Raw genomic sequence first — 26,042 nt, forward strand, 5'->3', positions numbered from 1 at the left:
AGTATACACGAAATGTCATGTACCGTCAGATTAGCACTTTGGTTTGCTAGTCTTCCAAATGAGTACGAGATAGAGAAGAGTAGAAAACAGGCTATAAAATCTCGGTAATTTTGAATAGGAAAAACCCTTGGTAGTTGGCATTTACAATTTTCCATCAGGTAACAGCATTGAACCAGTGTTGTTCAAAATGTACCCATTGTAGTCATTGTACCCATTTCAGTTTAATTTTAGACTTTCACATGACATCATCGAAAATATTTCATTTAACGCTAATATTAAAATGTGGCAAGTTGAATAAGTATAAGGTTATGCGGTTCTGAACCAGTTTGAAAGAAAAACTATAAAAGTTGTAGGCAAAAATATGATTTTTACAAAGTAAAAGTTTTATGTAAAAGTTTCAAATTTCAATTTAAAGTTTCTAGTTCCCACTTTCCAGTCGTATTGTCGCGAAATCCAAGATGGCGGCGTTTTCTTCTTATATATTTTGAAAGAATTGAGTAAATTTGTCGTTTTTCCTTAAATAATTTTGTGGTTTATGGCGAAAATTTGAGTGGAGGCAAAGATTACACAATGAGTGGAAGGATAAAGCAAAGAACTAAAGGAAATACGAAGGTATAGGATGGAGTGTTCACTTCATACTGTAATTCGCTCTGTTGACTGTTGTGATGTAATATGATAATATCTATGTCTTGTCCTGTGCCCTCTTGACCACTAATGGGGGGATAAGAGACCACTGGGGAGCGTGGGACAGTTCTTGGAATGAGGAGGCAGAGCTTCCTAGGAGAAGGACACCATTTAGGAACATTTTGCAATGGTGACATTGACATGACTTCGTGACTGTCTGAGCCCCATATATTTACTCAAATACACCAATGGCCGCTAGGAACACTTCTAGCAGTTAGTGTTGAGACGTTTTGAGACAGGAAGGGCACTGGTAAAGGCTTATTCCTAGCCATTCTTTCCCTATTCTACAGTTGATGATAATTAGAGATTACCTTGGTAACTTAAAAGTTGCACAGCACAAGGCCATCAGTCCCATCACCAGATGAAGCCATTGGTTTCCTATATCGGGTAATATATAATAACACTTCGGTCCATGCCATGCTTTTCAGCCTTCAAGCAGTGGTCGTGCTGCAGAGCTGTTATCTCGTGATGGTTTTATGGGGTTTGTGGGATTTGGTGATGCTGGGTCATCACCAGATGGGAGTTCGTTACAATTTGTACCTGCGACTACAGACAATCCTGAAGCCTCAGTTCATTCAGACTTCCTTGTTGTAATGAAGAAATTAAGCAAACGAGATGCAGTCACTAAACTCAAGGTACGGATGTATAGATTTCTCTTTGGGAAGAAACAGTTTAGAACTGATAGGGCTTTCATGTTTAGTAACACTGGATCAATAAGAGATCAGAGATGATCCTTACTGGACCTCTAGGAAGAACGGTTTAGAACTGATAGAGCTTTCCAGTATAAATAAAGTTAGTTTAGTTTAGGTTTCCTCCTGTAGTAACACTGGATCAATAAGAGATGATCCTTACTGGACCTCTAGGAAGAACAGTTTAGAACTGATAGATCTATCCAGTATAAATAAAATTAGTTTAGTTTAAGTTTTCTCTTGTATTAAAACTAGATCAATCTATTCATTGTAGAAACTAAAATTGTAATATGTTGTTTTAGGCTGTTCAAGAATTTGGAGAGTTGTGTAAGACAGGTGACATGAATGCAGTGTTAGGTGTGTTGAAGTATTGGCCACGATTGTATAACAAGCTTGCTTTGGTAAGTTGTGGGAATATGTAAGGAATATATGACCTTATTGTAGTGAGGGTTTGTTATAGGATTATATAAAGTAAATCTAAACTAAAGTGCACTTAGATAATGATCCACTGTATGCAATATCAAATGATGAACTTTATATGCAAAAAATGAACAAAAAATGAAGAACTTTATGTTTGTGCAGGATATAGATTATCGTGTTAGAGAAGCCACACAACATGCAATGAATCAAATGACAACGAGAGTTGGCAGAAACTTTGCACCACATTTGAAAAGTGTCATGGGTGTATGGTTGTGTTCGCAGTGCGATACTTATCTACCTGTTGCAACAGCTGCACAGAATGCATTCAATGCTTCCTTCACAGACAGCAAGCAGGCTGAAGTACTGGGATTTTGCAAGAAAGAAATCAATGAGGTATACTGACATGTCTGGCTACAACTGGTGTATGGGCCGGCTGGTGGGTTGAGGGAGGTTTAAAAGGAATTTCTTCCCCAACTCATACACTAATATAGTGATTTTTCAACAATTACTTGTATTGTACCATTATTGAGAGCCTCCACAGTTATCAACATTTTGTTGTCGATAACTATTTGTTGTCGATAACTATTTGTTGCCTACAATTAAAAATCGTAGGCAACTAAGAATTAGCATCTCTGAGCCCCTCTTCTGTGGTGGCTCTGAAATATTTGTTTTAAACCTCTTTAGTATTTGGTGGATAATCTCATGGACCAAACGGCAGACACATTGAGTGATGCAGAGTAAGTCTAAATGCATAGTTGCATAGCAAGCAAAGCTATTTCTGTAACAGTCATGTCGTTACTGTAGTGTGCACTATCAATCCGGGATTGACGGAACTGGAAATATTTTTCAAAAGACCTTTGCCAGAATATTAGTTTATCCAGAGCATTCAAATTATTGTTGGTCTGGCCAGGTAGTCTAATGTAGTGATGTAGATAAGACACATGATTGATGGAATAGACTTTACTAGTCATCTCTAGTGTCTACACGTGTTACTGTGAATAAGGACAGGGTAGAGAGAGGTTCAGGTGGGTGTACTCTCCAGGAAATTTTCTAATGTGTCTTTGATCTAATCAAATGTTGTGTTAATGTAGTGTTGTAGATGAAAAGGATAGAGCTGCCAAGTATGTTCGAGTGATTGCATCATCAATGCAGGCTCTTGGAAAATTTCTCAAGATGGTGGATGAAGACGTCAGAAATGAAATTGCTCATCACCACACAAGACTGACATCCGAAAAGAAATTTTGGAAATTTGGCCGACACAAATCACCTCAGGTGTGAACATTTGATATTCATCCGTGTTTTGAAGTTTATGATTACATTACTCATTCCCGAAGCTACATTGTAATGTATATTGAAAGACACTTCACACCTGAAATACTAAACATTAAACAAAGCCAGTTTATAATTACATTACTCATTCCCAAAGCTACATTGTAATGTATATTAAAATTAAGACACTTTACACCTGAAATACTAAACATTAAACAAAGCCACTAATGGTTCCTGGTATGCTTAATAGGATTAATAATCAACCTTTTGTATAATTATTATGAAACATCACTCCAGGTGCTAATTGTTTGACTATCCATTCCTCCTTTGCTATTAGATCAAGGCAGCATTCTTTTCCCTGATATCCACGTACTGTCAGAAACAACCGAGCATTCTTGAGTTGTGTTCAACTTCTGTATGTCCCATCGTTTTGGGCTCCTTAGATGAAGCAGATGCCGTAGTCTCTGGTCCGCTGTGGGAGGCTGTATTGCAACTTGTCAGTAACATGAAGGTACTGTAGTCTGACTTTGGGGAATGTTTTCTCATTTACAGTTGGAAATTGAAATTAAACTAGCTTTCACATCTATTCTGCTAGGATTGCTGGAAGCATGTGAATATGGAAAAAGCTGTTTTACCAAAGTTTTGGCAGTTTCTGTCAAATGCTGCGTATGGCAATGCTCATGTCGTCATGATCAGCGTATTGCCGTTTATAAGTACTTTACCCGAGGAGGTAGGAAAAATGAAAAAAAAATTGATTTAAAGCTAATCCATGGTTTGACTTTAAGTTTGAATTTAATCCATAGTTTAAGTTTGAATTTAATCCCTGGTTTGACTTTAAGTTTGAATTTAATCCATGGTTTAAATTTGAATTTAATCTATGGTTTGACTTTACGTTTGAATTAAATTCAATTGTTTGACTTCAAGTTTGAATTTAATCCATGGTTTGACTTTAAGAAACCCAAAGCCTGAGTTTTCAAAGTGCTTCAAACTTCCTAGGTTGTTTCCCCGAGGTCTGGTTTTGCACAAAAGTTGCTTGAGAAAACTTTGGATGGTTTCAAACTGAACAAAACACAACAAAGTATTTCTGAAAGCAAAGCAGTGTTGTCCTCCTTCATGGACTGCGTCAAATACTTTGTGACATTTGAATCAAGAAAATGGCAGGTTGAGATCAATCAGGATGATGTTGAACAGCTCAAAACTCACGTTATTAATACGGTATGGATTGACTTGGAACTTCGCTATCATTACACTCAGATTAAAGACAAGTCTACGTTCAAAAATCTACAGGTTCACGGGCTGGTTTTACGTCAGAATAAAACCAAGTCGAAGTTATTTCAAATCCATTTTACATCGCACGCAAATGTGCACTTTTTAAAGATCTTATAATGATGCAGTTTTCTAAATTTTTTCTTTTGTTTTTAGCTGATGAATGTTGTTGAGATGTCGCTCGACCCTAAGACACAGATGCGTGGATCTTCTTCGTTCTTCTACGAGCGTTTGGCAGAGTTCTTGCGAGGAACAACTGAGATGGCTGATATACAAGACCAATTCTGGCAAGGTTTTGGTAAACTGATTCACGATAAAACTGAATGCCTTGAAAAGGTGATTTTGAACAACTTACTTATACCACAAACTTGCCATATACATGTATACTATACTGTACAATACCACGTACTCTTCCCAAAAACATACACATATAACCATACCATAAACTTTTTATAAACCATACCATATCATGTACCATACCGTACCATACCATACCATACCATGTTACCACACCATACCATACCATACCATACCATGTTACCACACCATACCATACCATACCATACCATACCATACCATACCATACCATACCATACCATACCATACCATACCATACCATGTTACCATACCATGTTACCATACCATACCATACCATGTTACCATACCATACCATACCTTACTTAGCGGTCTCTTTTCGTCTTATTCACTGTACCTAGGACACGGCTACAACATTCCAGTCAATTGCTAACCTGCTGTCGTGTCTCAAAACAAATCAACCATTCCGAGAATCTCAACCATCCAGAGTTCGTTTCCAAGAACCAGACAACAACGACGATGAACGCCACAAGGCAAATACCGTAACTAAAAGACCTACAAAGGCCTCTGATGTCAACCTACTCTACGGGGGGAGGCTGCTGGCCACCGTGAGCAAAACCGTTTGTAAATCTCTCGAAAGAGTTTGGTCACAAAACTCCGAAGCTGACCTCATACTTGTAACTGAACTGCTCAAAGAATTCTTCTCCACATCTTTGCTAAAAGACATTCTTAAGATCTTTCGGTCATTTTCAAAGGAAGAAGATCTCGATGAAACAGTCTTTTCAGACACTTCTAAACTCTCCAACCTTAGTATATGTTGTATTAACGAGTTGGTGCTGCCTCTCCTGAAGAAAATTGATCGCATTGCGAGCGAAAAATGGACTTCGTGTTCAGTACGGTTGCTGTTCATGCTTTTAACTGAAGTTGAAGAACACGACCAGAAATGTTTGTTTGAACGCGTTTTCGAGGTAAGCAGAACTATTGAAGACATGTGGGAGGAATACTTCAAGTACACAAGCCTATATGGTGTACGCTATGAAATTTGTTTGAAAAGAAAACTATACCTCAATTTTTAGATTTTATATTGCAGATTTTCATCAAGTAGAACTTAGTGTCATCCTACATGATAGAACTAGATTAATGGGTGATAGCATATTACTTGATTTCTAGAAAGTACAGAAGTGTAGTTAATAACACAAGTGTCCCCCATGCATCTAAATGTATGATCTCTAGAAAATTACTTCGGTTAGCTTCTAGAAGTCATACGCATCTTCTTTCTGTAACTCAACGCATTCTTTTAGATGAATTCGTCACCTAACCTGCTGTATCTCATTATTAACGAGGTAACTTAATTAATTTGTACTGCAGCGTTTAAATTTACATAAGTACAATTTATTATGGGTTTTATTAATCTTCCGAAATTATTGGAACTTTTTCCTTGTCATTGTTGTTTAGATATTTGAGGCGGAATATTACCTGTATCTGTCATACGTGCATGGAAATCACATTGGAACTAAGTTTGTGGCAGTGTTGAAGTCTTTCTTAATTCGCTCCTGTGAAGAAACAGAAGACAAAAATGGCGAGGAATACCTTTGGAGAACACTAGAACTGTGCTTTGTACATTCGGGTTTACTAGGTAGGTAGTATGTAGTTAACGTATACTACAAGTACTTGACTCTTTTAAGGCGGTGTTGCACTATGCAACTTTCTTTGCAACTTGCAATGCAATTCTACTCCTGAGGCATCTAAAGTTGTCAAATACGAACATTTCTTACGATCTGCAAACGTTTTCTTAGCATTTCAAACACTCTTTACAAATTAACATCCCTCAAAATTAGAATTGCATTGCAATTTGCATTGTGTAACACCGTTTTTTTAAGGTCTCTTCACAAAATCCAACTTTGTCAGATCCAATTCAATTTTGTTTTGCAGTTAGCTATATGGAAACAAGTAAAACTTAATCTTCTTACTTTTCCTTGTATTTTGTTTTATTTCATAGAGTTTTTCTTCAGCGAGGATTCGATGTCTGAAATATTCCACCTTTTCCACCTCGTCCTTTCGCAAGAAAACCAATCCGCGTCGTTAAATATCGTTTCTGTCGTTAAACTCGTTGAAAAATACTTCCAGAACATCGAAATCACGGCCAATCAGGTATGCAGTCAACTACAATATGTTTTCCACACAGAATAGGCTCGAGGGAAGCTCATTCAACTGATCTTTTTCTTTTGTTTCTAAGGTAAAGAATGAAGCGTTTCTAGGCGAAGTTCTGGCAGATATTGTTCAATTAAAACTTCAAGGATCAGAACAAAGTGAGTGTGATTTTCGCAGACTGGCAGTTAACTAGGGGCGCTTTCCTCCATACGGTAAAAACGGCCACACTGGTCCTATTTGATTTCAGAACAGACAGATTACTGGTATTTTAGAGTGTGTCAAGAAGTCTGCATTCAAGTATATCGTTATTTACATCTGCCTAACACGGGAAATGTACTTTAATCGCTAAATTCTTCATGAAATACTCGATTTCAATTCAAAATATGACCGGTCTGACCATTTTGCCTGCCTAAAAGAAGCCCTTGGATTTAGTTTGCTCAATGATGTTTTCAAACCCAGAAATACTCTTCCACTGTCGAGTGAAATCTTTGCTTTCGTGACGCATCCTTCTGGTGAAACATAATCGGCAACAGACAGCAACGGTTTTAGATTTATCAGATCCAAAATCAGAGCTCCCATTTTGGATATATTTACATTTCTAACCCTTATTCAAACCTTATTATATAAACCTTAATTTCTAAACATCACAGGTCTTGTTTCCCAGTGTTTGGGTTCATTAATCAACACTGCCATAAACGACAGCTCCTGGTTGGACATGGTCATATCTCAAGCTGCTCAACAAATCAAAGATTTTCTTTGTTCCAATATTCCCATCACCTTTGAAAAGTGAGTCCGTGATTTATGTCTTTTTGACGATAGTTTTAGAAATAATATTCTTCTAAATAACTAAAATTTAAGTGACGTGTGTAAATGTGTTTTCAAGTAATTGCACTGAAGAATGGACCGAAAGCTTTGCAGTATTAAATACTTAAGGCTAGTTTCCACTCAGGAAAATTCTCCTTTGGATCGGACAGGACAGGAAAGTTTCCTTTGTATAAACGCCGCCTGAGAACTCAACGACAAAGGAAATTTTCCTGTCCGTTCCGATCCAAAGGAGATTTTTCCTGAGTGGAAACCAGCCTTTACGTAGTGTACAGTACCTACAAGCTAATTTACTTATTGATAGTTTTGGAGCTTGTGAACGATACAAACTTGCTCAGTCTGCCCTTTTCATTAATGCTGAATTGGTAAGAGACATCTCTCGCTTGATCTCCAAGAAGAACAGTTCAGATCTGAACCTTTTTTTTCCATGCAGGTTCGCTGTTTTCACGGACGCTGCTGTGGAAATCATTGAGTCGTTGACTGAAAGTGATAACGGGAATTTTGGGAGAATCGTCGCGAAACTTTCTCCGTCAGAATCGGACTGGGATGAACTAAGAACTGACACGTTAGCCAAGGTTAGCGAAGACTGGATTAACATTGTAGTGGTTTGGTATTACTCTGGCATTATTATCTAGGGTCTGACAGGTTGAATAGGGGGTACATAGGTGCATAGGTACATTGTCAGTTGATCAGTGTACCCATTAACTGTTAATATTATTCGACAAAACCTGAAAATGAGATAGTGCTAGCAGCTTGCATGTAGATTGTTAGAGCTTTAGTGAAGACAAAAACTCCCAAGAACACCGAAATATATAGTTGCGTAATAATTTTACTTACATAATTCCCCAAAATTTGAACTGATATACCAAAAATTTGCAACCCTATATTGAACCCCTTTTAACTTAGGCTAGAGAAGCCCCAGTACAGTTCACTAGTCCTGTATTTATTCAAAATGTGATTTTTTAATTATTTTCATCAGTCTACCTGGGCAGTGATTCCATTCCTGGATGGTATCGTGAGTTTCACAGAGTTTCCACACACCAGACGTACCACCAGCTCAGAGCATCTCACATCACATCAAATGCTTTGCTTGTTTCTGTCCCGCGTTTTTAAACTACGCTTTGAAAAAGAATGCTTTCCTGAATGCGAAGAAGCTGATGGAAATGTGTGGAGAATATTAATTGAAATGCTTTGGTTAAGAGAAGTAAGTTGATCGAAATATTTTCGCACTAAATTTTTATACACGCCTAAAGTCTTTATTACCACCAATTAATGTTAAATTTTCTTATACATCGTGATTTTCTTACAAAGTTCTCTTACATATGTATGTTAAATATTTTTACATATGTTCAATTTTTTTACATATTATATGTCAAATTCTCTGACATATTTTTAATTTTTTTACCTGTTATTTTTTTACATACGTTGTGAAATTTTCTCATAAGTGTTATAATCTATCCTACTTTTGATAATCTTTAGCACCTGAAGCAAACACTCTACATAAAAGACGGTCCATCATTCCGGACCCCACTTGACATCATGGAGACGAACCTTCAACCACTGCTCGATACGTTGACAAACGCATCCAGTGCTGCTATCCTAAGGCGTTTACATGCAATGTCAAAGTCTGAAGGTGGCGTGTGGTCTCTTACTTTGAAAGCATCAATCTCAGCTAGTTTGAAAAAGAAAAAGTTATCGGATATTTTATCTGATCTTTTGGTGTGCGAGAAAGGTGACCACAGCGAACAGCAATTACAGACAATGCAATGTTTACTCCAAGAAGACACTTCGATTTACAACTTGAAGCTTACTGTGGAATGTTATTCCAAGATGTTGAGGGAGATTGATTCAAGTGATATGACAGGTAAGGGCCTGGTTTGATGATATATAAGCACGAAGTAAATCATAAAAAGCTAACTTCTCTTCCACCATAAAACTTTTCATGAGTAATCTGCTTAATTGTGGACTAACAAACATGCATCTCAATAAAACTATGTAAATAACTGTAGTTAACAATGAACCATAATAATCAATAAAGAGTTAGTTACGTTCAATCACTTTCTATAATTAAATACTACGGTAATTGTAGTTATGTGTAACTATTAGTATACTATTCCTATTACACTATCATTACCTAGAATATTATAAAGAATAAGTACATCAATATCAATTTTGACTTAGCAACTAACTGGCCGTTTTCCGTATACCAGGGGTCAGTTGTATAAAAGACTAGTTAACTTTTAACTGTAGGTAGGGACAGATTTGGCCTAGGATTTAACTATGAAAAATGTAGTTAAAGAGTTTTATTCAACCGGCCCTAGATAAGTTAGAAGAAACGTATTTAAATAAGTCTTTGAATAACCAGCACCGGTTCTTAGTTCATCCTTTCATTCACTTTAGGCCTGATGTATTGTCTTTGCATTCTTTCGAGTGCGTTAGAAAGATGGATTTATCTGTCCCAGGATTCTGAGATAGCAACAATGGAGTGTCAGATGACTTTCCTTGAAGTACTCAAAGATGTCAAATCTCGCCAATCGGAAATCACAGATCTTCTCTTGTTCAGTTGCTCTTTGGATGATGAGGATGTATCGAAGATTTCTCTGAATTTGGCTATTATGAGAATTATGAGGATGGCCGTCGTGAACTATTCCGAGAATCTTGAAAGCGAAATGTGGGATATGATACTCTGTTCCATGTTGGATTGGCTACAGGTACAGTTTTGAAGTTCCTATAATGATTCCCCAGTGTACAATGTACAAAGTTCTTGACGAAGGAAATGCAAAATTTATCACAACAGTTTGGAAGAGTATTTTAGATTTATTACACTTCCATAGATTAACCGCTTAACATTGGAAAATGTGAAAAATTAAGTTCAGCAAAGTTTGTAAATTTTGTCTATTTTTGTATTACGCTCGACGAATCGACTTGCAAACTTCCGAGGACTATATTTTTGGCATTTAACAATATTTTGCAACCAAACTTTGAAATGATACCAAATTAAAGATGTTGTTTTCAGCTGTACTGAGTAATGTTCCCACATTGAAGACTTGTATAAATCCTTTTAATTAGAGTTGTCAAGACAGTGACGCGGTCAGTATTCGTGTTGGTGCGATGACGAATCACGTTTGTCGACTGATTGAGGCAGTTGGCACGGTTCTGCCTAAAACAACCGCAGAAAAAAAGGTAGAAAAAGATGTGAATGTCTCGTCGTCTGATGCCCGGGTCAACCGGTGTTACAGAAACTTGCTGATGAATGGCGAGAGTTCTTTAGTGTTTCAGCATCTGGTAATCTCCTTCGCCTGTGGTCACGGGTTGCAGGTACGGTACAATGATTGGTCAAAATATCAGATATAGATGTTCTCCTATTAGCTAGTATAATGCCACACCCCCCATGGCCTGTATGTCTGTCAGTGATCTCTGTTGTAACTGGAACGAGAACTAGCCATAAACCTCCCTATATTTACCTGTACGAAAAAGATTAATGAATGTACTGCACAGATAAATTACTATAGTGATCTCATTTAATGATTTAACTCGACTTTTATTTACTGCGTTTTTTCTTACAGAGGCAGATATTTCCGGAGATCAACAACTCTCGGTGTGCCATCATCGGCTCAGTGAGACCATCTCATCCGCTTGTTGTTACCTGACCACAGAAAACCTTAAAGAATACATAACATCAAGTACTGATGCGAGCCCAAAAACTGCGGAAAGTTGGGAGGTGCATTTTGTTAGGAAATTTTCACATTATTTGGAGTCGAGTTTCAGCTGTTTCCAGTTAGGGGCATATCGACTCCTGCTGAGGTAATATATCATTTCTGTATGAAATATTTTTGGCCATATTGCTGTATTGGCCATTGTGTGTCACAATACACAAAATTGGATGTATACCATATAACCTATATACCATATATGATATAACCTGTATACCCAGTGGCGTAGCTAGCCTGACGATTTTGTCCCGCTATGTAAATTTCGAGTTATTATAATTATTCATGTCTTTAGAAATATATTGTTTTCACAGTCAGTGAACACTAAAATATTAGCATAGCGGGACAAATCGACAGGCTGGCTACGCTACTGTGTATACCATATAACCTGTATACCATATAATATAATCTGTATACCATATAACCTATGTTCCATATTCTGTATACTATATATGATATAACCTGTATACCATATAACCTGTTTACCATATAACTTGTATATCATATAACTTGTATACCATATAACTTGTATACCATATTCTGAATACCATATATGATATAACCTGTATACCATATAACCTGTGTACTATATAACCTGTATACTATATAACCTGTATACCATATTCTATATACATATATGATATAACCTGTATACCATATAACCTGTATACCATATAACCTGTATACCATATTCTATATACATATATGATATAACCAGTATACCATATAAGCAGACTGTGGTGCTGAATTTCATAATTTTCTTCCTAGATTAGGATTTAGGTAATAGCTGAATGAACCCACCATAAACTTCCTGTATTGTATAGGGTCATTCCTTCGCTTGGACCTCCCGAGGAAAACGAGGGCGAATCAAGCACAGAAGAAACTCACGATGATCCTTGCAGGTTGGTTTGAAACATATTTCACAAAATCATGTTGTATATTGCATGGGAACCTTTACCATATCTTCTTTCTTGCGCATAGATCCCCGCCGCCTAAACTGATCGAGTTAATCTCAAGAAACCAAGCCAAGATAACCTTAATCTTGTCTGAAGCCGAAGTTCCTTTTGGAGAGAGTCTCGGTTTGGAAGAAGACAGCGAGGCATCGCACACCACTCGTACGTACCTTCTGGCCTGGAAACTCCTTCTTGCGCACTTTGCCAACTCGAACGAGGAGCTACGCGCCGAATATGCTAATTACTTGAGGCGCGAGAAACTCTTGAGTGAACTGCTGGGAATCGTTTTCAGAATGTTGCCCAAAAAACCGAGCGAGCGGTTCGCAGGGGACTCGAGTTTGGAAGAGAAATGTTTGTTAGCGGAAGAGTTTGTTCATAATTTGGCGTTTGAGACTTATCATGATCTTCTGAGAACATTGCCAGCTCTTGTTAGGCTCTGGTGGAATAATTTAGAGAAGAAAAATGCTCTAGTTGTTGAAAAGTAAGTTTCTTTTAGTTTAGGTTTCCTCCTGTAGTAACACTGGATCAATAAGAGATGATCCTTACTGGATCTCTAGGAAGAACAGTTTAGAACTGATAGAGCTATCCAGTATAAATAAAGTTAGTTTAGGTTTCCTCCTGTAGTAACACTGGATCAATAAGAGATGATCTTTACTGGAACTCTAGGAAGAACAGTTTAGAACTGATAGAGCTATCCAGTATGAATAAAGTTAGTTTAGTTTAGGTTTCCTCCTGTAGTAACACTGGATCAATAAGAGATGATCCTTACTTGACCTCTAGGAAGAACAGTTTAGAACTGATAGAGCTATCCAGTATGAATAAAGTTAGTTTAGTTTAGGTTTCCTCCTGTAGTAACACTGGATCAATAAGAGATGATCCTTACTGGACCTCTAGGAAGAACAGCTTAGAACTGATAGAGCTATCCAGTATAAATAAAGTTAGTTTGGGTTAGGTTTCCTCCTGTAGTAACACTGGATCAATAGGAGATGATTCTTACTGGACCTCTAGGAAGAACAGTTTAGAACTGATAGAGCTATCCAGTATAAATAAAGTTAGCTTAGTTTAGGTTTCCTCTTTTAGTAAGTAAAATTAATAACATTCTTCACTTGCAAGGTACACGACATCATATATTTCGCCGTTGCTATGCGACAAGGAAATGCAGATTATTCAAAAATCGACAACAACGTACGAGAATATGGAGATTGTGACAAGATCCAGCACTCGTGAGGTCATCGCTTACTACAAGATTGAAGATATATCAATCGAACTCATCGTTGGCTTATCATCCAGTTATCCACTGGGCTTGATCAATGTGACCAGCGGCAAGAGAGTTGGCGTGAAACTGAATCAATGGAGATTGTGGGTGATGCAGCTGACTACTTTTCTAATGCATCAGGTAAGTGAAGCCTTGTTTTACTTTTCATACGAGATTCACTCCGAACTTTAAAAGCAACCGAAGTACGGGGTTGAATAAGATCATAAGGTACTATAAATATTCTTTCTGTGTAACTATGTGGACGATTCTAGCTTTAGATAAAGTTTTAATTGAAACAAAAGAACCAGCATCTTCGAGACAAAAGTAGCCAGAGCCGAGAGTTTTTTCTCTTCTGCAAGGAATACAAGAATACAACTTATTCAATAGTTTCCGCTTTCAAAACTAAAACGTGATACATAAATTTAGTGCATGAGATTAGATTAGGGTTAAGGTTAGGATTAGGTTTTACATTAAGTTTATAGTTGGTTATGTTAACGTTAATCCTAATTCTAATCCGATCCTAACTTAATCTCAAGGATTAAATTCGGGTATTTAGGATTTACTGAACATGGGATTAGTGGATACCAAAATTTACCTTGTGTAGTTAGAACCGTCCATTTTAAACTGTCGGTTGTCCGGCAAGGATCATCTCCTGATCTTGATCCGTTTAACGTGCTTTTCAGAATGGTACGATACTCGATGGTCTTTTATTATGGAAACGAAACGTGGATAAGAAATTCGAGGGTTTGGACGATTGCATGATATGCTTCTCCGTCATCCACGGCTCCAACTATTCGCTGCCCAGACTTTCTTGCAAAACGTGCAAGAAAAAATTTCACTCGGCCTGTTTATATCGCTGGTTTAGCACGAGCAACAATTCTACATGTCCCTTGTGTCGAAACCTCTTTTGAAACTAAGGGGGAGATGTTGAGGACGATGTGTGCTGAAGTTTTAATCAGTTCACCGCCGGCCAAGAATGATGAGCCTGCTGTATACGAAGAAGGCTGGACAGCGCTATTCGCCATAATGTGAAAAAAATGGCGGGGATGTCAATCTTACGAACAATAATTTTATGCGAATTTGAATCAATTAAAAAATTGAAATGTTTTTTATGTGACATCAATTTAGATATGAGTGGCTTATACGTTTGACGAGTTTTTTGCTCTGTCATCAAAGTTATAATTCTTTTCGATGTTAACATGCTCTTTTGCGGGAGAAAAGTATAAGATTTTAAACAAGAAAACTTCACTATAGTTGCAGACAAAAAGGTTCCTCGAAAGATAACCATTCCTGCCTGACTCAGTGTGGCATGTTGAAACATTTGACTCGTAAAGAATCAAATCGTAAAGAATTATGTTTTTGATCAAACATGTAACTCTCTTACCTCGGAAGAACATTCTGTCATCCTTTCAAAACAACAGTGATTGCCCATTCTCAGGATTGTAGTAATATCTTCCACCATAAGCTTGGCCGTTTAACTTCTGAGATGTGGAAAAGGTGCATGAGCGGTTCAAAACACATTAATCGTGCGAGTGTGAAAAGTACGTCAAATGCCCACATTTCGGTATTTTTTATATACAAACAATTCACATTAATCACCACGATGCATATTTCACTCTCTTTATCGTATCTTAGAAATAAAAACTTGCGATAACCTTGTCTCGTGTTTGCCGGCTTGAGTATTCCCACAGTATATTCATTGGTGATTGATGTATCCATATATAGCATCTTAAAAAAAGCATTTATTAAGGCTATGTGCACACTTGCGTCGTTGTTAAGACGCCCTGTCCACATGCACGATCCAAGCCGGGAACATATGCTCAATATGTTAAATTAGCTTCAACTTCTATTGTAAATTGACGGTGTTTGAAACCGTTTCGGTATGAAAACAAATGTGGAAACGCTCGAAAACGTTGCCGTATGCACACATAGTCATAGTCTAAATACCACTATCGTGTCTAGCGCTGTTCAGCTCTTCGTGAAGTGAACCAAAGCATGCATAGAAATGATAGAATTATCGAGAAACTTGCAACACTCGACGAATTCAGTCGAAATAGTGTTTAAAAGGTTTAACCAAAGCCATTGGTTTCGTAAAAAACATATTTTCTCGGAGGAGAGTTCCCAGTGGCACCAACTGGGCGTTGTAAGTAGTACTTCGAATTGAGGTAGATTGGAACAGCTGCTTTGCGCTGCCATCGACCAGCGGAACCCCCTTAAGTATATTGAACTCGCTTACATGTAAGTACAGTATGTTCCGATTTTTTTCTGTCCTTTTGGAAAAGAACTGAAAGTACTGTGTTCAGATAACATGCATACATATACGTTGTAAGATAACGAACATTTTACCATGCAGCCATCAAATAAACGCAGTCCTAAATCACTACCGTTTCGTTTCAATTTAAAGGTAGGTTACAGTCGCTTCTGCGCACGTGCGAAGTGTGCTCACACTTTGTTTTGATTCTTGCAATTTCAAAACATTGCGCAATATTTAGTGCTCACAATTCGGGCAAGATGGCCGACACACGGGAGTGAAAAATTTTATTGTTCCCAACGCTTATTAATATTCTCATCAAAAGAAGCGATACAGTCATTGAATCAATTTCATATCTCAAATAGATGCGTCTGAAGTGTATTTTCGTGAATATGGCTTCGAACAAATGTTTTAAAATGAAGCATAAATAAAGATTGAAGTGCAACATGTCTGGGGAACGAATCCTTTATCCTTGATATTTATTACTGGCGCGCATTTCGACTCGAGTTTAAAACTATTTGTAATTTGTTACTGGGAAGAGCGAGTAATTGGTGGCAAGTATCGGTGTTATTGTTGGCACGCGTGGGATCAAGTTTTCACAAGTATTTCCGGCGCACAAAAAACTTCCTAATAATAATGCTTCGCAGGCTAGTCTGAATGTACGGAACAGTTCCAATAAGTCATGAAGAGTAAAGACGTATGTATCTTCCTTGATGGAACTAAACGTGAAGGTACAGTACTTGTGGATTGATGGTTTTTAACTGCGTATTAACTTTTATCTAATACATCTGCAAGAAATCAGCTTATATAACAACCATATATGGGATCACCACTCACCATAAACTAATCTAAAAAAATCTCTTGGTAAATGACTGATATTCACTGCTTGTATTAAGCTGCATTGTTGAGTATCTTCCATATTTTTATAATAAAGGTAACATGCATTGTAAAATTTCAAATTTATATAGTGGAAAATAAATCAAAGTGACTATATGTGAAATTATTATTTTTCAACAATAATACTATATGTTTATTATATTTCTTAATTATATATTGGAATGAGACTAATAATTATAATTCTTCTTTAGGTCCAGTTTTTAAGGGCTATAGTTGGGAACAATTAATAGAAAGATTGGTTTTACAAGTTACAACAAAAGCAAAATTCACAGCAAACATATCCTGAAGTCCTTCCACCTTTAATTAAAACTGATAAAACCTATCAGTCAAGTGGACTACAGACATGCAAGTGTGTATCATTTAGAAACTATGACTCTGAGTAGGCGGAACTTATAAGCTCTGAAAGGTACTCCACTTAAAAGAGAAAGTAAATTTTACAATCCTAAACTGAACTATCCAAATTGTATTAGCAGATAAAATAATGTTGCTTCAGAGTTACCCAGACATATAGTACCATCAAGCTTTAATTTTTAGTGTATCAAAAATAAACAATTAAGACAGTAGAAAAATCAATGCACTATTTGTTGTGTTTCAATACATCTATATTTTAATATCTGATATATGAATTTAATGGCTTACTCCTTATGAAGTAAAACACTACCATAAGACTTTAGACTTAATCCCATTAACATGCTGAGGATTTTCATTAAAATTTACAGTGGTAGCAAGCAAGGGAGGGTGTAATATATGTTTTAAGCATTGCACATTGAAATACATATAAGTAACAGGTGCCAATTACCCAAGTTTCTTCTTTTAAAATATCTAAGACAACCTCCCTTTAGTGAGGAGATCTAACTATCTGTAACAAACACATGGTAAAGGTCCAGACTCCAGAATGTTTTAGGATTGCAACAGCCACATTTGCTACACTGGAACACCTTCTGGTATGGTTGATAGTTCCACCTGGGAATTCATTATTTGTCATCTTCACCAAATTCTATCTATAGCCCCTCCCTTGCAACATGATTGTCTTGCTCATCTCACAGGTTTTAATTAGAGTATAATTTTGAATCCTGCAATAACAATGTAGTATGAAGGTCAGGCAGATGTATTATATAAACTTCTAATTTAACTTGAAATGAGCTCACTATCATCCTTCATCCAAATTTAATAATCCAACAATCATAGTAAACATTACATCTTTTATATGCAGTTTTTCTGTTTCAAATTAAAACAAAATCTCTACAAACTTACCATCTGGTCACTGCTGCTCTCCCATCTCCTTCGATGCATGTGTTTGGAAAAAATTACCCAAGATTTAGTTTGTAAACGGTAGAAATTTCGCTCTTTCTAAAACCAAAGGATGCGACAAAAACACCGATAGGTTTTATGCGCTTCTTTTGAATGTTTCATTACAAACGATCACGCGCAAAAATGCCGAGGTGATCCACGATATATCCTCGAGTGGTAGTTTTTCAAAAGATTGAATTCCCTTGCCTTTTAAAAGACAATTTTTGAATCGTTTTATAAAGCTCCACTCCTGATGCATCCTCCATTTTAATTTAGTTTCTTAGATACTTCATGTTGTGCAAATGAAATGGATTAAGACCAAAACAAAAAATGTAAACAAAGCTCGTACATGCGCAAAAGCGACTGTAACCTACCTTTAAAATGCACAGCCATGCTCTGGTTCTGCGAAAAAGCTTTTCATTAACATGCAGGGCAGTTATATAACTGCAACGGTAGGGCGCCAAGAGCTAGCAAGCGTTTAAAAATCGCATGCCAGCACGACTTTCCAAACAGTTGATTCAATTTAACTTTTTAATCTAGCCTATCCAAATTTCGTTAAACATACCGCTCCAAATCCCTCACAGTATTTTAGATCCAAGGTCTTTCTACCTCGAGTTAAGTTTTGAAAGGTTTCGGTCCTGAGATTTTGTAGTGGTTTACGGTTGTTTTCAAGCGCCAATTAAGTACGCATTGATGTTCAAACCTGTGGCTATGTCAATATGTAAAATAAACGATCGATGCAATATAAGTTTCGTTCTGAGGGAAATGTATAGTACGCTTTTTCTAAGGTTAGCCATCGTTATGAAAACTTCAAAAGGTCTCTAACTTTGAACTGCGTGCGCTTACGTACAAAATAGTAAAAAAGCACAACGATTCTGCATTATCCTGGCTATACTCTTTAGGTGAAAGGACATTCTCACTCGCTTATAGTAAAAATTATACTAAAATCGAGTTTGTTTGCTGACGATAACGGCCCGCGAATAGTTTTATCGCCTATTTGTGGCGATTTACCTCAAGCCACGGAGCAAAGATTGCAACCACATTAATTGCAGGTATTGTTTGAATATTTCGTGGCGCCAAATGACCCGATGACCTGCGAATTACGCTCGTATACACGTCTTCCTTTTTCCCACTTAACAAGCAACATGGCATATTGGATATATGCAAATTCGTTTTGCATATGAAAACATAGTTATCTGCTGAAGCGTATCGCGCGCTGCCGAGGACAACATGAATTCGCGAGGATAAAGATGTACCCAGCCGTGAGGCCAGAAATACCGTACGAAATTTGGAAAAGTTGACCACTGAAGAAACTATGGAATCGCCGGAGATCACCAGGACCATTCAGAAAAGAGCGGGTATGTTTATATCTATTAAATATTACGGTTTTTTGTAGTATAACGTTCATTGTACGAGCTCACGATGAAATATATATGGCATTTTCGTGATAAGATCATTTCCATTGGTATATTCATTGTTACCATTTCACGATTGCACCTGTATTTAAATTTGCCCGAAATCGCTCGAAACTAAGGCGATATAGTAGCGTGTCTTGACTCAAGAGGCTTCTCAAAATGTGGGCTGCCTAGTAGAGTTTGCTTGGGTTACTCTAAATGGGTATTTTAACAAAAGCGCTTCGACACGGCCATGCAGACAAGGTATGAACACAATATCACGGCATTCTTCAACGTCCGTGTATTTAGTGCCGTTTAAGAAGCTTAATCGCCTAAATTTTCTCGTCATAGTACAACCTGACAACGTAATAAGAACGAGTTCGAATTAAGTATTCATTGTTTACATAGTTGATGCATTCCTATTTGAGTTCGATGTATACAACGTTCTCACAATATTGTCTTGACGCGTCACATTGGCATTCAAAGCAGCGTATCCTAGCTAAGTCTAAGACAATACACTTCATTTAAAAGTTGCTATATTCATATGAAAGGTGGCAGTGATTTCGTACATACGTATGCCGCAATTTGACCTTAATTTCAATTAGAAATAAATAGGTATTTTTTAATTACATTTATGCTAAGTGCTTTATATACTCCTAAAACTTTCATTTTCAAATATATTCTTCCCTTTCGACGAATTTTATTCATGCAGGCGGCTTTGAATTTTATTAATTTATCGTATTTCGAGTCGATAAAACCATTCATTTAATAAGTCGCTGTAGACTCAAACGGCTTAGACATTCCCGGGCCAAGCATCTGAAACAACTTCAGAGTTTACTGAGCATAATTCCGATATTGAATTTAAACTTACGATAATGTATAATAGCTTTAATTCTGTTACTGTTAAAATAGTTTTGCAGACTACTTCAAAAGATTACACGTTTGTGTAGCCATAGAGAAAAGCTCGGATCCTCAACAACAAATATTGATTTCCTTATAACTATAAGAGTCGATATATACATACATTATACTAAAGTATCTTTTTATATACAAAAGGCAAGAAAGTTAAAATTAATATAAAACACGTTCTCTATTGCTATAGTTCTCTACTGTACATCATCTAGCTGCATGTATATAGTGTGACACGTTCCATACACACCAATGGCTCTTGATTCCTTTAAAGAAAAACTCGTTTTATATTCTAATGAATAAATGTTTGAATGAATGAACCATAGATAGCTCGCGTCTAGAAAAGTTTGTCTGAAAAAGTTGTGAGTTCACGCGGCGTCGTTGTTTGAAAGCTCCGGTTCAAATTCTTTCTTATATTGATTTCGTGCGGGAAGGCTTGTGTTATCGTGGGCAGCGAATTGAAGTGCTTTTTAAGTGCCCGCGTTAAAGAAAGTATTCGTAGACAAACGACTGTCTGTGCATGACATTGACAGAAACCTGTTCTACATTTGAATGTTTCTACCGAGACCATATCCAAAATCTTGGCCTCGCATTTCAATCACAAATCCGACTAACCTGCTGTAAACTCTAACCTATATACCCTATCCGTCTAACGCCTGACGATTTTAGATTTCGTCTTGGAGGAGAAATGGCTGTTAGATGCCATCTAAACTCTCATAGTCTCCCTTGTTTTGCCACCCCCATGTGCCTGTATTTTCTATCTGACACTGACCATATCAATCTTTAAATATCAAAGTGAAAAAGTAGTTTTCAATTTCATAATGGTTTAACAAAACTATACCTGACCGTTAAATTATTACCTGATAATTCACCGAATTGGACCCATAGCCTGGGCCTTTTGATGTCTATAATGCCACCATTTGTTGTTTGTTAGTTAAACTATTCGTCAAGTTTCTCTTGATAACCTATCATTTAAGGTGGCACCCCCGATGCGCCAATATTTTTTGTCTAACATTGACCAGAACAATCCTAGATGTCATTAAGTGGTTTGAAAAAAACGTCTCCTAATGCCGACAATGCACGTAGATTTGGCCTACTTTGGATATTTAACAGTGGAGAGTGCTGCATGCCTGTTGATGGCTAGACAACGATCTAACTGTGTCTAGCCATTTAGATAACTTTTAATAAAAAGTTAGGTTATAAATCGATTTCCTCCAATATCAAATCATGTCACTGGAAGACTTTCTCCAGAATTCTCCTCAGCACCTTTCTTAAGTCACAGGCAACTGTTTTCGAACGACGCCCCGGTCGCCCCCTTAATATTTCAAAACTGAGTCCAGTCGATTCTTCCACCCCCATGTTGACGTATTTTGACTAACTAAGACGAAACTTATTGTGAGTATGCATGGCGCTCAATTTCACTTTCCAAAACAAAGACAATCATACTTCATGACCACTCTTTGGAAAGATAACTCCGTCATTTCTTTTATAACCATAATCACAATATTTCAGTCAAAAATCCTCCTGCAGCGATTCCCTGTCGCTGTATTATATATAGTAGCAAAAAGCTTGGTAATGAACCCTAAATGTCGGAATATATATCCCGTAAAACGTGTATCGTTCTGTATAAATTGTCGTGATGAAACTCGCCCTAAGATCTTTTCACCCATTGTGATTATATAGCATTTCATTTGTGTCCAAGGAAACATACTACCGCGCAGATTTGGTTTGAGAACATGAACGTCAAAGTGAGACAACGTAAAAATGGCGAATAAATAGCGTGATTCGCCCAAATATGGACACGCCATGCCGTTTTTTCGCCACTTTCACGTCGTCTTTGACGTTCCCGTCCTCAAGTTTAACGTAAGTTTACTCTGCCTAGTTTCGTGACCTAACCAGCTTTCAGCTTTGCCTATAACAAAAATTCCCTATGTAGAGAGCCTTGACCTTGTTGAGTAAAAACATCTATTCCTACGTAAATTCCTCGAACACAACGTAAAGTGTTGCCGTGTTTGAATTAAACTTAATAATAGGTAAATATCTCAATTAGTTCATTCGTTATGATGTCCGGCAATCTAGTTAAAATCTCCGGTTTTGATCGTTGGAAGCATTCTTCGAATTCCTTGACCAGCCAACTAAGAAATCGATGCAGTGGTCATATATCAGACAATTAAGTTTTGCGGCTTTTGACAGTCCAGTGGAGAAAATGTTTGCTCACTGAAGACAGAGATAATCCCTTCAATTATTGCAAAAATTAGTGCATTGCGCAAATAGTTTAAATCCGTCCTAATGCGAAGATAGCTCGATAATTCCGCGTTCATGAATTAAGAGGGAAAAGGCGTTCCCGCTTTGTTTGTGTCAGGGGGGAGAAGCTTTTTGTCCGTTGGGGGAGGTGTGATTTTCCGCGTCCCCTCTTCCGAATCATCGTGACTTGAAGAGGAATGTTAAGAAAACGCGCATTCTCAAATCTCCTGAAAACAACGAGGACAAATCTGTTGAAAAACGTTGGTTTTTCTTTGCAGACGAGAGAGAGGAAGCTCATATACGATCTTTTACAAAATGGATCAATTCAAAATTATGGAAGGTAATGACACCTGCCACTAATCACACCATAGATCATGACCCTGCTTTGCAAAACTTTTGTCATCACATTTAAACTTTTTTCTTCGGTAAATCATAAATGTACTAAAATTGGGATAGTGATTTCATGCCCAGAATCCACAAATATAATCCTAACTTTAATCCTAAACCTGACCATAACTCTCACCCAACTATTAACCCTGAAGGATTAGATTAAGGATTACGTGCATGGATTCTAGACATGGAATCAATTCAAGGATCAGTATCAAACATCGTGCAGGGTGAAATAACTCAACATCCACATTTCTAGTTTCATTTAAACACATTTCTAGTTTCCTCATAGGAATTTTCTATTAGAAATTCCAACTGAGATAACATTACCTTTGACAGTGTAAAAAGGTCCTTACACAAGGACAGTGAAATACCCTAGAATAGCTTGCATTCTTGCAATACCAATGGCTTTTGTGTAACTTGATGAGGTTTTGTAATCCCTTTCAAGGCCCAGCCAAAAGCAAAGATCGCAGACCTGTTTCAAGATCTACGAAATGGCCACGCACTACTCACACTTTTGGAAATACTCAGACACGAACGATTGGTAAAGTAGCGGATTGTACAACTATTTTAATAGACAGAGATGATTTTCGACGTCTCGTCCTGAGCCTAGGGGTCTTTTTCATGAGAGTCAGTTTGACGAAAGCCCTTAGGCAGGGACGAAACTAGACACTTAGTCGGGAGAGGAGGAGCGAGTGCCATATATTTATCTATCTTATTTACATGACTGATCTCTTTTGAAAGCGATTGTTTCTACGGTATGTGAATATGCAGCTTCAGTTTTCAGGTCGAAAGGACAATGGGATATCCTTCGGAATTACAATCATCTCTTTCATAAAAACTTGTCGTTGTTTTTTAGCCTCGTGAAAAAGGGAAATTGCGTGTTCATCACGTCAGCAATATTGAGATCGGATTGAAAGCTTTGGAAAAAGATAATGTAAGTGATCAAGGAGTTTTTCCATGCAATAGGACGTCTTTGTGTTTCATCTTCAGATTGATTGATCTTCCTCAATATTTTACTTGTCATAGATAAAACTCATTGGTATCAGCGGTCAAGCTATCGCGGACGGTGTTCATAAATCAACGTTGGGTCTTGTTTGGTCAATTATTTTACATTATCAGGTAATATTCAAACTAAACTAACTTTATTTATACTGGGAAGCTCTATCAGTTCTAAACTGTTCTTCCTAGAGTTCCAGTAAGGATCATCTCTTATTGATCCAGTGTCACTACAGGAGGAAACCTAAACTAAACTATCTTTATTTATACTGGAAAGCTCTATCAGTTCTAAACTGTTCTTCCTAGAGGTCCAGTATGGATCATCTCTTATTGATCCATTGTTACTACAGGAGAAAACCTAAACTAAACTAACTTTATTTATACTGGAAAGCTCTATCAGTTCTAAACTGTTCTTCCTAGAGGTCCAGTAAGGATCATCTCTTATTGATCCAGTGTAACTACAGGAGGAAACCTAAACTAAACTAACTTTTTTATACTGGATAGCTCTATCAGTTCTAAACTGTTCTTCCTAGAGATCCAGTAAGGATCATCTCTTATTGATCCAGTGTACGCCGAGAAACCTAAACTAAACTGACTTTTTTATACTGGATAGCTCTATCAGTTCTAAACTGTTCTTCCTAGAGATCCAGTAAGGATCATCTCTTATTGATCCAGTGTTACTACAGGAGGAAACCTAAGCTATACTAACTTTATTTATACTGGATAGCTCTATCAGTTCTAAACTGTTCTTCCTAGAGTTCCAGTAAGGATCATCTCTTATTGATCCAGTGTCACTACAGGAGGAACCTAAACTAAGTTCTATCAGTTCCCAAGTGTCTTCTCTAAACGTTTTTAATGGTTTGTTATTTTTCAAGGTTCATGGTGCATTGCAAGAGGATGATGTTGAGGTGGAACAGCCAAAACAGGCCACTGCAAATACTGCTGTTACAAGAAAGAAATCTAAGCCACAAACCGAAGCAGATGTGGAGGACCGACTGCTACGTTGGGTTCAGAATGCCACAGAAGGGTAAGACCTTTGTACTGAAGGTTCAGGCACCAGCATTACTACTTTATCATAGTAAGCGGTGACAAGACGTGCTATGAGACCAATCACAATGATTCCAAAAGAAAGAGGTTTAGGCTATATTTGCCTAAATAGACTATGAATATTCTCTTCAGGTATGATGACGTGATTCAAGTGAAAGATCTGTCTAAAAGCTGGAGAGACGGCAGAGCGTTTAACTTACTGATCCATGTTCACAGGTAAAGAGAATTGTCCTTATTTTTCTGCTCGGATATAACCACAGGGTGGCCACCATTTCGTGCATGCAACAAACCACGCAGGACGTCTATATAAGAAAAACTTTTTGATCAATTTGAAGCAGTTATTTATTGGTGTTAACCGGAAAATAAGTTGTTTGTTTTGCGTTAAGAAATGATCTTATAAAACTGGAAGCGATTGAGAAAATGAGTAACGAGGGAAGACTTGATCATGCTTTCACCGTTGCTGAAGAAAATCTTCAAGTACAGAAGCTATTGGAACCTTCAGGTATCGTAGGATTCTTTGGATTTTTAAATTAATCGTTTCTGACATTTAACATAACATAGTTTATGGTTTAACATAAACACCCAGTCTCTAAAAGCTTACTCTCAAACCCTTCGCGTGGGAAACCTCAATCTCGTCGTGACAATTCTATGACGGTGTTTTCACTCGAATGAGAGCTTCATCTTCAGTGTTTTACAAAGATTTTCATATCGTTTTCACACACCTCCAGATGTTGATCAAGCAAATCCAGACAAGAAGTTGGTTATGATGTACGTGTCCAGTTTATACGAAGCTCTTCGTGAATACGAGCCCGTAAAGCGTGCTAAGAGAAGGAAAGTCGTGGAAGAAGAATTGGTCTCTTCGGCGTCTTCAACTGTCGAGGTACTGGGCACGAGTTCTGGACTTCTGCCTTTCAACTTTCTTTGGAATCAGACTAGTTTAGGTAGTATTAGTCACAAGCAGCAGTTGTTCAGATAAAAAGTATATAGCACTATAAGTTGCCATAGATTAATGTAAAACAACTAAATTGATCAGTGCTGGGACCTGTGTATGAAAGCCAGATAGCACTATCCACAAAATTGTGTTATTTTC

At 37.3% G+C, this 26,042-nt stretch overlaps 2 protein-coding genes across 3 annotated transcripts in view; both read left to right on the forward strand.

Annotated features, from left to right (window-relative positions):
* Positions 1-459: 459 nt before the first annotated feature.
* Positions 460-12,677, forward strand: LOC114535033 (E3 ubiquitin-protein ligase listerin-like). The gene is made up of 24 exons (XM_028556411.1): positions 460-612; positions 1,113-1,319; positions 1,676-1,774; positions 1,956-2,186; positions 2,478-2,530; positions 2,885-3,065; positions 3,400-3,573; positions 3,658-3,792; positions 4,059-4,277; positions 4,485-4,664; positions 5,045-5,611; positions 5,945-5,986; positions 6,099-6,279; positions 6,643-6,794; positions 6,880-6,952; positions 7,445-7,580; positions 8,050-8,191; positions 8,596-8,820; positions 9,096-9,480; positions 10,017-10,327; positions 10,686-10,934; positions 11,183-11,420; positions 12,151-12,228; positions 12,308-12,677. Exons 1-22 carry the CDS (start codon positions 571-573, stop codon positions 11,264-11,266), a joined length of 4,068 nt encoding a protein of 1,355 aa, XP_028412212.1. The 5' UTR covers positions 460-570; the 3' UTR covers positions 11,267-11,420; positions 12,151-12,228; positions 12,308-12,677.
* A 6,473-nt stretch (positions 12,678-19,150) lies between these two features.
* The window catches only part of LOC114537192 (dystrophin-like), a 55,835-nt gene continuing 48,943 nt past the window's right edge, over positions 19,151-26,042 (forward strand). For both annotated transcript variants that reach the window (XM_028558325.1, XM_028558333.1), the window contains exons 1-9: positions 19,151-19,330; positions 22,798-22,859; positions 23,355-23,450; positions 23,766-23,843; positions 23,936-24,028; positions 24,781-24,932; positions 25,085-25,168; positions 25,339-25,454; positions 25,681-25,832. In XM_028558325.1, coding sequence (XP_028414126.1) covers positions 19,288-19,330; positions 22,798-22,859; positions 23,355-23,450; positions 23,766-23,843; positions 23,936-24,028; positions 24,781-24,932; positions 25,085-25,168; positions 25,339-25,454; positions 25,681-25,832 — 876 coding nt within the window. In that variant the 5' untranslated portion in view covers positions 19,151-19,287. The remainder of the gene's footprint in view (positions 19,331-22,797; positions 22,860-23,354; positions 23,451-23,765; positions 23,844-23,935; positions 24,029-24,780; positions 24,933-25,084; positions 25,169-25,338; positions 25,455-25,680; positions 25,833-26,042) is intronic.

Source organism: Dendronephthya gigantea, unplaced genomic scaffold, assembly GCF_004324835.1.
Source record: "Dendronephthya gigantea isolate DGI-Jeju-01 unplaced genomic scaffold, DenGig_1.0 000002F, whole genome shotgun sequence".
Classification (NCBI taxonomy): domain Eukaryota; kingdom Metazoa; phylum Cnidaria; class Anthozoa; order Malacalcyonacea; family Nephtheidae; genus Dendronephthya; species Dendronephthya gigantea.